This window comes from Talpa occidentalis, unplaced genomic scaffold (genome assembly GCF_014898055.3).
Source record: "Talpa occidentalis isolate TD23 unplaced genomic scaffold, MPIMG_talOcc4v2.1 talOcc4.17, whole genome shotgun sequence".
NCBI classification, from domain to species: domain Eukaryota; kingdom Metazoa; phylum Chordata; class Mammalia; order Eulipotyphla; family Talpidae; genus Talpa; species Talpa occidentalis.
In genome coordinates, this window is record NW_023601754.1 from 58,210,123 (window position 1) to 58,222,531 (window position 12,409).

Here is a 12,409-nt window from a genome sequence, read left to right on the forward strand (position 1 = left end):
TGTGGGGCGCTGCAGACGCTAGTGATGACAGCACTCCCCATGAGCACGCTGGCTATACCTTTGATTCACTGGGATCCTCTCCCACATCCCCACAAGATGGTGCCACTCTGAGTTTATAGATTCCAAGAGGCTAAACCATAGGCCTGAGTCTCTGTAGCTGGATCTGAGGCAGAACCAGGTGAAAGTTGTGTCTGTGTGAGTCCCCATCAGGGCCTTGAGTCACGGCCCTAAGCTGATGAGTCACTGCCCTAAGCTGACTAGCACCAGCCCCTCGCTGCCTCGTCTCTGCACGCACCAGACTTGCAGATAGACAGTGCCATGGGTAAGGATACGAAAAGACCTGGGGGCTGGCTGGGGTACAGTTTCTGGCCTATCACTGAGCCTGAGAACATAGCTGTTTCTTTCCGGCATCTTGTCTGTTTCTGCTGAGAGGAGCGCACCTATCAGTGTGTACTGGAAGGAGGCTGGGAGTAGGTGGGTGCGGGGTCCCTGTGGAGCCAGCCCAGCTGCACGGACCCTGCCTTTGGGTCTCTGGTGGTAGGAGATGGGTAGGACCATTGCAGCTGGGAGCTGAGGTCTCTGTCCCCAGGTGGCAGTGGGTCCACTGTTCATGCTTAGAAAAGGTTTCAGAGGACACGCATCTCTGTTGCTTTGATTTATTAGCTTGCTTTTCCACACTGGCTCGGGTGCAGGTGCCGAAGGCCTTTCACAGAAAATCTTAAATCCAAACAAGCACTGCCAGTTAAAGGCTGTGCTGCCACCCAGGGAAAATGCCTAATCACTGAAGCCCAGAGCTAGTTAGGGACCGAGCAGGGTGACCCTGGGACTCCACCCTCCGTGAAAAGGAACAGGGCCATGCTTAAGAGGCGCCTGGCCCTGTCAGGACCTGGGAGTAGCTCGGGAGATTTCCTGCTGAACTCAGAGGACCAGCCCTGGGCACGAGCGCCAGGGAAGGGGACAGCGGGGAGGCAGGAGGTGACAATGGCTGCCTCTGCACAGCAGCGAGAAAGGCACTGAGGCTGGAGGCGTTCACACACCCTGGCTCTGCAGGGCCTCCAGGATGGCGCGGAGAATGGCTGCGGCTGCCACGGCCCCTGGGTCCGGTTGATCCAGCCTCGCGGAGCTGATGTAACTGGCTCTTCCGGCTCCAGCTTCCATGTTCTTGGTGGCCTCGGCAGCAGCTTCTGCACTCTGAGGAGGTAGGGGTGTGGGAGAAGGCTCTAGCACATGCCCCCACACATGCTCCCTGCCTTGGAGCCCCGAGCCTGGGGTCCCAGTTCTGCCAGCACCCTGTGTACCGCCGCCAGGGCAAGAGGCCACTGCTGTGTCCCGCACACGTGACACCTCTTTCAGCTCGCCACAGCCCTGAGACGGGTACTTGGCTCCATTTTCAGGGGAGGAAACAGGCACAGGAGGGAGGTTAACCTGCTCGGGGTACGGAGAGGGGAGTCCCCGGGCGGTGGGGGGCTGGGCTCACTTGCTCACCTTGACCGCTTTGGTCAGGGTGTGGAACACATCAGCTCCTGGACTCTTCCAGGCTTGGAGCTCCTGTCCTGCAGCCCACAGAGAATCCAGCTGGACAAGGGGAGGGGGGTACTGAGTACAGGCCTTGCCAGTAGGGCGTGGCCTACAGGCTTCTACACTCAGAGGGGGAAGGGTGGGCCCATACATACCATCGTCCTGTCCCCTGGGGCAGCCTTTCCATACCTGGCAGGGAAAGCAGAAATGAGGTTCACTAAAGGGGACCCCACCCACCCCTGGTCTAGGGCACGGGGCTCTGGCTCACTTCTGCAAGGCGACCAAGCCGGCATCCATGGCAGCAGACCAGGCTGAGAGATCAGTCTTGGCTTTGAGGGGCTGGGCTGCTGCTGTCAGGAACAGGCCATAGAGCTGGGGAGGACCAGAGTGCTGAGCATGCAGGCTGCCCCAGGCCTCAGCCCCGCGGGGATCCCGCCAGGTCAGCCCTCCACCTCCCTGGGGGCTGCCGGCACTCACTGCCCCAGATGAACCCCCCATCCTCTCCAGTAGCAGGACGGACAGCTTGGAGAGTAGCTGGGCAGGACTGGTAGGGAGTGGACCCGCCTTCAGCCACCCCTGGATTGCTGCGGGCAGAGAGAGACAGTGAGGGACTCAGAGACCCTCCCTCCCACCTGCTTGGACCCCAACCAAGTTCCCAGCCTCGCTGCCGGGAGCAGAACAGGTGCTGGAAGAGGCTGAGGGGTTCCCGAGGCACCCCCTTTCTCACCCAGCGTGCAGTCCGGAGCGACATGGCACCCCTGGCTGACAGGGACCTCAGAGGACAACGAGCAGGTGAGGTCGCCTGATACTCTGGTCACATTTTACTTTTCTTTTCCCTTTGTACTGCTGTCTTCTGTGTTTTACTGATTCTTCCTGTTTATTGTCTGTCTCCCCACCAGAACATAAGCCCTGAGGGCAGGGATATTTGCCAACTTTGCTCACTATTGTATCCACAGAGTTGAGAGCAGTGCCTGGCTCTGGGAGGCAGGAAATAAAATGTTTTTGACTGGACGGGGCTGGCCGGTTGAGAGCTTTCTGTTGCTCTAGGTCAGCTGAGAAAAATCAGGACCCTAAAATGAATTTCCCTGGAATCTACAGGCACTGATCACTGCAAAGCGTTGTGTCTATTCTGAAATGACAACCATCCTGTATTTGCAGAGTTAGAAGAGCCTTTTCCTTATGAAAACAGGCAGAAGGGGTGCCAGGCTTTGTGAAGGCCCTCGCTTGGCAGAATAAAAGCTGGCCACCCCGCGTCAGCACCCTGTATGGCCTGGAAATTGCTCTGCTTTGTGAATGCCCAAATTTCAGAACTGATGTGCTACACACACCCTCCCGGGAGCCCCAAAGGGCCCTCCACCAACCTCTGGCAGCACGGCTGTGGGTGGTGCCACAGTCCCCATCACCTGCAGCGCGGTCCAGGGCATTGAGCTGCTCCTCCAGGCCCAGGAGGGTGGTGCACACCCGCTCCAGCACGGGCACCACGCGCTCTGAGGCTGAGCCTGGGGGAGACAGTGGGGAAGAGGCCTCCCAGTCCCTTCTCATGACACTTGACCCGTATGGGAGGTGTAGGTGGCAGGGTCCCTGAAGACCCCACAACGCCCCCCACACCTTTCAGGGCTCAGGCCAAAGCCAGGGCCATCCTCCCCAGGAAATGGGCTAGTACCTCCTGTGGCGGTGGAGTCAGGGGCCTCCTGGGGCTCGGTTGGGGCTGGCCGGCTCCGCTGCCGCCTGGTCACAGAGACCTTGGCCACTTTAGGCCAGGCCACAGCATTGGTTTTAGCATCTGGACACACAGATGATCCTCTCAGACATGGGTGGACTGGCCAGGGATCAGCGGGGGCCAGACTCCCCCACCTGGTGGCCCAGCTATCTCCACCTCAACACGCGAGCGCCTACTATGGACAAGGCAAGCAGGGAGGGACCTACCATCCCCTCCTCCACAGCCTGTGAGAGCTGGAGAGGCTGGAGGATCCAGCGAGGGCCTGACTGTCATAGTCCACTCTTGGGGTCTCTCCCAGTCCCCAGCTCCTACCTGCCACAAGGAACCCCAGGTTGGCCGACTCCAGGCCTCACCTAACAGTTTCAGGAGGGGCTCATCCACCAGCAGAAGGGTGAGAGAAATGCCAGGCATCTCCAGGGCTGACATGAAGGTGCCCACCAGGGCACGGGCAATCTTCACCCTGCGGCCCTCTGCAATCCAGAGCATGGCTGCCATGAGCTAGGGCACTTTCCCCCAGAGAGCAAAAATCAGGGAAAAATGGGGATTGTGGAAGTTGGGGCCCTGAGATTGGTAAGGAGATGCCCGTTTCCTCTGGGCATCACTTTAAGATGCCACAAATGCCCATGTTCCCTTCTACAGGGTCAGAGGAGCAAGCCTGGGCCCCATTTATTGTATTCTTGCAGCCGCCAGGCACTGTGCTTGGCATCGGGCATGTGTTAACCTCGTGAATCCTCACAGTGCCCCTCCCAGGCAGGCACTGCTGTTTTTACCCACTCTTTACAGACAAGGAAAGGGAAGCTCAGGGCACGCAGCCGTCAGGTGGCAGTGACGGTGTAACCCAGTAGCCTGGACTCGGGCACGAGGCTTGTCCTCTGCTCCTGTTCTCATGTCTGGCCTCAAGGGATTGGGCAGAAGGTGCTCGGGAGCTGGGGCTCACCCAGGATGCGGATGGCAGCGTCGGCGATGATGCCCAGTTCCAGGTATGACAGGCCACCCAGGTTGTTGACTACCAGCACCACAGAGGATCCTGTGGGCAGACACGACACCCAGGTGAGGTGTCTGGGCTGGGGGCAGGCGGAGGGCAGGGGTGGCAGGGCGGGGAGACGGATGGGTGATAGCCCCTTACCGGACTGCACAGGCACCCGGGACACGTTGGAGGGGCTGGTCATGTGGTCCAGCATGAGCGTCACAATCTCGTCAGCTGTGGCCATCTGTTGGAGAAGGGCTGGGTCTCAGCTGCATCTGGGGCCACCGCCTCAGAGTGGCCTGGGCCCAGGAGTCCACCTACCTTAATCCGGCGCACACCAGCTTCCCCATGGATGCCTGTGGATAGAAGCAGTCCTGTTGACCGGCTCGGGACCCGGGGATCCGCTCATGGTGCTTTTACCAAGGATGTGCTGATGCCTGGGAGGAAGCTAGGTGGGGACTTGAGGCGTGGGGCAGGAAGGGGTGGAATGATGGAAAACGCAGTCTTTGCTCTCCGGAACCTTACAACTTGGAGGTGGAGAGGACCAGGGACCTTACTTCATTTTTAACTAGCTCCACAGCACTGACTGGCGGCAGTCACAGCAAGGCCTGCGGCTTGCGCCCGTCACTGTGGAAGCAGCGGGGAGGAAGAGGGAAAGCTTTGCGCTGGTGGCCTGCTGGCAGGACCCAGGAATGGTGTGAGCAAAGGCAAGGGGGTGCGCAGGGCACTCGCTGTGGATGTGGAGCAGGTCGAAATCAGGCAGGTTGGGCGAGACGGACCTTGGGACTTAAAAACACTAGGGCCGCTTAGCAACAGCTCCAGGTGAGCACAGGGCACCGGGAAGGGGCTCCCAGGGCAAAGAGGTGGGCCAAGCCCAGGCAGGAGATGTGACCGGCACAGCTTACCCAGGCCCAGCTCCACTTCATCGGCAGAGAGCTCGAAGGTGGGTTTGGAACCAGGGACACTGCAGGAGGACAAGCTCACTCCCAGGGTGCCTGTGAGAACAGGGTAGGAAGGGGTGACCCCTCTGCTCTTGCATCGGGCTGGGCAGCAGCAATGCCTCAGACGCCCCACCCATAGCTGCTGCTTCGAGAAAGGCTACCAGACCCTTCATCTCAGAATGAAAGGGAACCCAGCTCTGGGGACCCACAGCTACCAGTGCCCAGCCCAGGGAGATGGGGCCGCACTCACCCATGTTCTTGGCGACTGCGCTCACCCGCTCCGTGATCTCCTGCAGCCCCACACCTGCCTCAGCCAGGGCACCAGCCACCTGCACCCACACAGACAGGAGCCCCCAGGAGGGCAAGAGTCACTTCTGGCCATAGAAGACAAGCTGGGCTCGGTTTCCAGTTGGGCAGGGGAATCTCGGTGCTGCCATATCATCATACTTAGGGCAGAAGAGCGTCTCCCCACATTCACAATGCACCTGCCAGGAAGCTTCAAGAATCCCAGTCTCTAAATCAGAGTCACATGTGTAGTGGATGCTCAATAAATATAAACAAAAAACAAAGCCAGCCTTTTAAGTCAGAAGTGACTTTTCAAATGGAGAAGTGGGTTCAGAAAGGGGTGGTGACTTGTCTGATGTCACACAGCACATGGCACACAGCTCGTGGCCAGTTTCCTGACTCCTAGTCTCGAGTTCTTTCTCCATGGCATATACACTGTGGCTCACTCCACCTACCCACTTTTTGCCAAGCATTTGGTGTGGGCTGAGGAGACAGGAAGGTGACTAAGTCACAGAAGCCACTTTGAGGAACCTCTCAAGTCTGGAGAGGGTTTGGGGAAGCAGCACACAGGCTGGACATTTCATGCAGGGTGTAAGTTCAATGTCAGAATTCACAATAGGATGTTATGGGTGCGTGGCGAAGGGGTGCCCTGCCAGCTGAGGGGAGGAGGAAGGAACCCTCTCTGAGGGGGGTGCCACAGAGGTCGGCCACCGCTGGGCAAGGAAGGATTTTTAAGGCCTCAGCAAAGCCACAGATGTGGTGTTAGTGGGCACAAGAGGAGAGCAGGGATGAGAGGGATGAACCCGTAATGCTGGGAAGGAGGGACCAGACGGAGAAGTCTGGGTCAACTCCAGAAACCCCAGCAGACACAGCGTGAACAACCTGGCCAGACACATATTTTAAAGGCACATCTCACACACAACACACATACACACATGCACACACACGCAGCCCTGGGGTAGCATGGGAAAGAGACCGGGGTGGCAGTTAGGCAGGGCACAGGGAGGGGAGCCCATTGAGGGGCACTGCAGCCACCTGGCACAGCAGAGGGTCAAGGCTGGGCCAGAAGGCCGTGTCTTGGAGGCCAGGGCAAGGGGTTGGAAGGATCTGGAGAGTGTCTGCATTCTGGGCTTAGGCAGTAGGGAGGATGGGCCTTCCTGGATCAGGATCCCTAGGGAAGGGGGTCTTTTCGGGTTAGGGCGGCTGGGAAGGCCCAGGCACCAGGTGCTGTCTGGAGAGAGAAGTCTGGCAGGGCCTGGCCGGCAGTGCCCGGGAGAGAACCTTACCTTGTGGATGAGGACCGTGCCGCAGAGCCCCCGCCTGCCCGCCTTCTTTAGGACGGTGAAGGCGCTGTCGTCCCCAATGACCACCATCTCCACAGGGATGCCCTCAGCCCGGGCCTGCTCCAGGGCCATGCCAAAGTTGAGGCGATCCCCGGTGTAGTTTTTCACGATGAGGAGGGTCCCCACTGCAGAAGCAGCCAGCAGGATCCCATCAGGGCTGCCCCTGCCACCCCCAGGCCTGCCCTCCCAGCAGCCACCTCTCTTGCAGGCCACGCTTACCTGTGCCTGCCTGGGCCACGGCCCTGATGGCAGCCAGGATGCTGCCCACTGCTGGGGAGGTGAACACAGCTCCTGCGATGACCCCTGTCAGCATCCCCTTCCCTATGAAACCTGGAGACAGGTGGGACGGGGAGAAGGCTGGGTGGGCACTCTGGGCGCTTCCCAGGCTCTGGGCCTCATGAATGTGGTGTGCCCTCCCATGCACCTGGTGCCAGAGGGTACCTGGGTTGCTCTCCGCTCTCCGCAGATCTTCACCCAGGAGTAGCCTCCTTGGAGAGGCCTTCCCGGAGATCCCAGCAGGAAGCAGCCACCCGCCCCAACCTGTGACTCGCTGTCCCCTCTCTCTTCACTAACTCACTTAGAACACTCTGGAATGATTTCTCACTTACGTGTTTACCGGATACTGTCTCCTGAAGGAGAACGGACGCCCCATGGGGGCTGCTCTTTGTCTGTCTGGCTCACTGTGGGGTCCTTAGTGCCCAAAACAGGCCAGGCACACAGTGGGTGCTCACTGGCATCTGCTGTGAGGATGGGTGGCTTTGCAAAGGGAGAAGGTGGGGTACAAAGGACAGAAGCCTGTGCTCTGTACCCCTGTGGCTTTCAGGGATACTCCCCTGCCAGGCGCTGAGCAGGAAACAACCCAGAACTGTCCACGGTGTATGTGAAAATACAGGTGGGGACTGAGAAGAGGAATGGGCTATAGGCTGGAAGAGTCAAGCTCCCGTCTCAGAGAGGGGATGAGGTCAGCTGGGCATTCATGAACTCACCAGCTCTCAGAGTTCATTTGGTCCAACATCGAGCTTTCATAAGATGGAGAGTCTGAGGCTCAGGGGGAGGCCATGACTGGCCACAGGTACCTGACTCCAGGCTGTGCCTTGCACCTCTACCAGCACAGCTACCATCTCTCAGACCCCTGCCCATTCTGCCCAACAGCTTCCCTAACCCCCACTCCTGGTAGCCCGGGTTCTCACCAGCGTGGGCGGGCTCGTGGCCGGAGCCCCCTCCTGACAGCAGTGCCACCTGGCCCCGGAGGCTGTCCAGGTCAGAGCGGAGGGCCACGCGGTGGCCCTGCAGGAGCTGCAGGTTGGGGTTGCAGGCCACCAGGCCAGCAAGGGCATCATCTGCACAGCCTGCTACCGAGTTCACCAGCTTCTTGGAGGTCTGCGGAAGAGGAACAGGGAGGAAGTTCCAGGTATGGTCGCCCGAGCCAAGATCCTCTACCCACCCCCCACCCAGGAACTCCAGGGACACAGTCTTTCCTCAGGGGTGTGTTTCTGTGAATTCTTAATTTGTGACAAATTTATGGAGTCTTTGGGGCCGTGGCTTAAATTTATCCTGAAAAATGACTTTAATACAAAGAAAATGCCAGAACTGGTGTCCTGAGTAGAAAAGCATTTACTAAAGTTGGAATCTGACAGCCTTCTCCTTTCCAAAGGAGCCCCGGCCGAGGCTCCTGTGCAGGGGAAGGGGCAGGACAGACCCACACCATGGGCCTTGGCTGCAGGGCAGCCCCCACTGCAGTGGCCTCTCGGTGTCCCAGGCAGGACGAGGCTCTGCGTGTGCAGAGCTGATGGAACACTGTGTTGCCCCCATGGAGGTGCAGAGGCCGTTCCTACACGCCGCGGGAACGCTAGCCCGAAGAATGAACGCATGCCGCAGCAGCACAGAGGGGCACTCGGCCTGCTGAGCAAACCCTGGCAGTCTCTGCAAAGGGTAAGTAGGTGTTAGGTTGGCAAAAGGGTGTGAGGGGCAACAGGGAAGGCAAGGGGAAGATACTCCAGGCAGAGGGAGCGTGTCAGCCCAGGTCTGGAGGTGACAAAGTCTGGTGGCCAGGCCGGAAGCAAGTTAGAAGGACCTGAGCAGCTAGTGACCCGCAGGGAGAGGTGGGCAGCATCTCACAAGCTCAGGGAGGGACCTGGCCATGGGGAGTGTAGGGTGGGAGAGTCCTGGGCAGACAGGCTGGTCCAGCGGGGCTGACATGGGGTGCGGGCAGCAGTGAGCAGCATTGGGGCTGAGCGGTTAGGGCTTGGGACCTGAAGTCCTGGGCACTTGGGCTCAAATCCCACTTCCACCTCTCCTCGGCTGTGAGGACTGAGGCAGTTACCTCAATGTTGAGCTTTAGTCTTCCTCTGCAAAATGGGGAGGGATTTAATAACCAGAATACATGTCTTCTGTATAGCAAACATCGAAAAAAGGGAGCTGGTCCCTTTTTTTAAACAGGTTCTGGGGCCTCCTTGGTGCAAGGGGTTAAGCACTACACTGAAGCAATCCGCAGCCTCTGCAGCACAAGTTTGATCCCTAGCCAGCCAGAGAGAAACCCACATGGTGCAGCAGACCTCTCCTGACTTACCCGCTGCTCCCCTCAGCAGTGTGTTTCAGTCAGTCTGCCTGTTCTGCTCCCCACTTTGTCTCTGGTGAACCCTCTCACCCCCCGCATCTCTCGCCTATATCTCAGCTCTTGTATGCATAAATAAATCTTTGGAAAAAAATGAAATAAAAAAATAAACAGGTTCTGAAAAGCCAGAGCAGACTGAGCAGGTGCAGCTGGGACCCTTCAGGTCCCCAAGACCACGAGACCAGACTGGTCCAATAGGGACGCTGAGGGCCGGGCTCCCAGCGCCACCTGGTGGCCCACAGCTGAGCCTGTCCTGGCAGAGCTGCTCTGCCCAATGTCCTCATGTACCTGCCAGCACCAGGCTCCCCTGTGCAAAAATGGACCTTTCCTGGGTCTGGCTGGGGCCAGGGCCAAGCCACCTGCTTTGGGGCAAGAAAAGCAGCCCAGGCCAGTAGGGAGTGAGCAGAAAAAGACTGGCTCCATTGCCCAGCAGTGACTGAGAGCTGGGCTGGGCCAGAGTGCTGCTGAGCACATTTCATTTAATGTTCTCACAGCCCCATGGAGGAGCGTTAGCCAGTGAGGAAACTCACGATTACAATGCCCAAGATCCCACAGCCAGCAGGCCTGTGGTTCCAAAGCTGCTTCCATCTGACTCTGGAAGAACATGGGCTTATGGCTTGTGTGTGAAGCTGTGAGTTAGTTTTCAATCCCAAGCCCATCCTCCTGGGCCACCACCCTCCAAGAGTGTGCCCCCTCACCGTCACTGATAGTCTGTCCTGCCTGGGGCTTGCAACCATTTCCAAACTACAGTCATGAGGGCGGGGGGTTTAGGGCCGAGGGCTAGCCTTAGTTCCCAGAAGCATGAGGGGATGGAAGGAAAGGAAGTTGGCTACGTGCTGTGTGAGGCCCCTAGGACTTTAGTCTGACCCACCCCTCCCTGCCACTTGGAGGCAGGGCTTAATCTACCCCATTTTGCAGAAGAGGAAAAAGAGGCTCAGAGAAGTCAAGTCTCTGTAAAAGATCACTCACTGGTGAGTGGCAGGCTGAAAGCTGAACCCATGTCTGTCCAAGGCCTGCTTCAGTTCAGATCAGTTCTACAGAGGGTCTGGGGCAGTGTCCAAGTACACTGGGACCTCCCATAGTGTAGATCCCACTCTGGTGCCAGCGCACATGCACCCCAGGAACATGTGCCTCAGGAACAGGCACCAGGCCCTTCTTCATAGCTCATAGTAGGTTGCTGTTCATACTCTCACTTAAATCCCAGACCCCAGGTACATGGGCCCTGGAGCAACTCAAGATATAGTGCCAGGCCTGGCTGGGCCCAGCTGGGAAGTAGAGTGAAGGAGGGATCAGGTCCTAAGAAGAGAATGACCTCTTTTAACCTCTCTGAACCTCAGGAGGCAGCAGCATCTCTGTAAGGGTCTCCAGGTACCCAGGGCTGTCTCGTCCCCACCTCCCCTCTAGCCCCCCCCACTATCCTTCCCTTGCCCTGGCTCTGGTGGGACTCACCATGGTGAGGCGGCTCTGAAGCAAGTTGAGTTCACTTCCTCACACTGAGCTGCCGGAGGACGGGCAATCCTACGTGTGCTGCCTGGGTCTGGCACAGTGGAGGTGGCTGCTGCACCTGCAGGAGTGGGTGTCAGTGAGAGCTACTGCGGGCACTGGACGCTGACTGGCAGTCACGCTTCCAGGACCCGAGTCATTAGGGAGCTGTCCTAGACTTTGATCCAAGTCCAAACTCTAATACGTGGTCTGGGATAGAGAAGAGCATGGGACTGACAAGGTTCATGCTACATTTGGCTGCCAGAAGCCAGATCGATCATGAGGGGCACATGCTGCCTTTATGGCAGGAGCAGTGCCCACTTCATCACCAAAGAGCAGACAGAGTTATTGACATACCAGCTCCATCTCTCCCACAAGTATTGCATGAACTGATGTTTAAAAGATCATCACACCCTTGCTCTTGTTGGCACTGGCACCACCCCTGGAGAGAGGCGGCTGAGTCTGTGATCCCAGTTACTCCCAGGAAACCAACTCAGAGCTCCAGCGCCATGTGTGAGGTCCTGCTAGTAAGAGGCAGGACTGAAACCTACGCCTGGTCTTTTCCCACAAAGCCTGTGTTCTTTCTACTGAAAATTCAGTGCCTCCAAAGTCAGGCAGGCCCCAGGTGGGAAATCATGTGTATGTCACAACCATGTTCTAGCTCTCCTAACTCAGCCTGGGTTAGAGGGCTTGGGTCCTCCTGGCCCTTGTGCTGTCTTCTGTGTGTCTGCAACGGAAAACCCCAGGCCGGACTCTGCACCAGCTCTGACTTCCTGGGGGTGGGGTCTTAGGGAAACCAATCCCCGCCCCCCAGCCTCAGCGACCTCACCCTCGAAACCCTGGAGAGGGGGTAACAGGGGGTGGTGGTGGTGATGGAGTATGCGTTCCAAGCCACGTGGTTCTGGCCCCTTCCTTGGGGATCGTGTGTGACTAGGTGGCTGGAAGTTGCAGAAACTGGGTGTCCCCTGGCTCGTTCAGATTCCCAGGGGCGACTCTGATTCCGTGCTTGAGGTCAGCCTCCGCGCCACGGGGCGTGCACAGCGCCCCCCAGACTCGGCAGTCTGAAGATGAAAGAGGTTGCAAGAGAGGGTGTTCCCTTCCCCCCCCACCCGGTGAGGCGGAGGATCAATTATTTTAGGGTCCAAGTGTGGGCACAGGCTGGGCTGGGGGGGCAGGGCGGGCGCCGGGGTCCCCCCTTCGGTCCGGGGGCGCACAGCGCATCCCCCTCCCCTAGCCAGGCCTCTGCAGTCCTCCCGCTCCCCGAGAGGGAAGGCCCCGAGGGCGCTCGGAGCGGTGGGCGGGAGAGGGACTGGGGGCGGCGTGGCACCCCCCGACCCGCTCACGCCCGCACCCACCACCTGCTCGTCCGCCGCCGCGCCGCAGGGCCCCGCGACGGAGCGCCCGCATCCGGGTCCTCCGAACCCGGGCGGTTGGAGGCGGGGCTGGGCGGCAGGGGGCGGGGCCTCCCCTGGTTGGCGGCCTCCGGCGCTGTGAGTCCTCCAAGAGGCCAGGTGAGGCCGTCCCGTGATGCCCCGCGCC

At 58.9% G+C, this 12,409-nt stretch overlaps 1 protein-coding gene across 4 annotated transcripts; it reads right to left on the minus strand.

Moving 5' to 3' along the window:
• Positions 1-615: 615 nt before the first annotated feature.
• TKFC (triokinase and FMN cyclase) lies at positions 616-12,276 on the minus strand. Of its 4 annotated transcripts, XM_037517721.1 has the most exons (19): positions 12,226-12,273; positions 11,700-11,931; positions 10,838-10,952; positions 7,965-8,154; positions 6,994-7,104; positions 6,718-6,899; positions 5,397-5,475; positions 5,111-5,200; positions 4,527-4,561; positions 4,365-4,449; positions 4,176-4,265; positions 3,592-3,708; positions 3,182-3,301; positions 2,880-3,017; positions 1,996-2,102; positions 1,787-1,890; positions 1,674-1,707; positions 1,486-1,575; positions 616-1,191 (listed from the first exon to the last, which is right to left on the minus strand). In XM_037517721.1, exons 3-19 carry the CDS (start codon positions 10,838-10,840, stop codon positions 1,030-1,032), a joined length of 1,737 nt encoding a protein of 578 aa, XP_037373618.1. In that variant the 5' UTR covers positions 10,841-10,952; positions 11,700-11,931; positions 12,226-12,273; the 3' UTR covers positions 616-1,029. The 4 variants fall into 4 exon arrangements, with proteins under 4 accessions (XP_037373618.1, XP_037373620.1, XP_037373619.1 ...); XM_037517723.2 differs by lacking the exon at positions 11,700-11,931 and having other exon boundaries at positions 12,226-12,276; XM_037517722.2 differs by lacking the exon at positions 12,226-12,273 and having other exon boundaries at positions 11,700-12,044.
• Between the last annotated feature and the right edge of the window lie 133 nt (positions 12,277-12,409).

Excerpts from the sequence above, each read along its gene's own strand:
- TKFC (XM_037517723.2), bottom strand. Across the intron at positions 4,266-4,364 it reads CCGGGTGCCTGTGCAGTCCG|GATCCTCTGTGGTGCTGGTA; the intron begins GTAAGGGGCTAT and ends GTCTGCCCACAG. Across the intron at positions 1,192-1,485 it reads CCCTGACCAAAGCGGTCAAG|AGTGCAGAAGCTGCTGCCGA; the intron begins GTGAGCAAGTGA and ends CTACCTCCTCAG.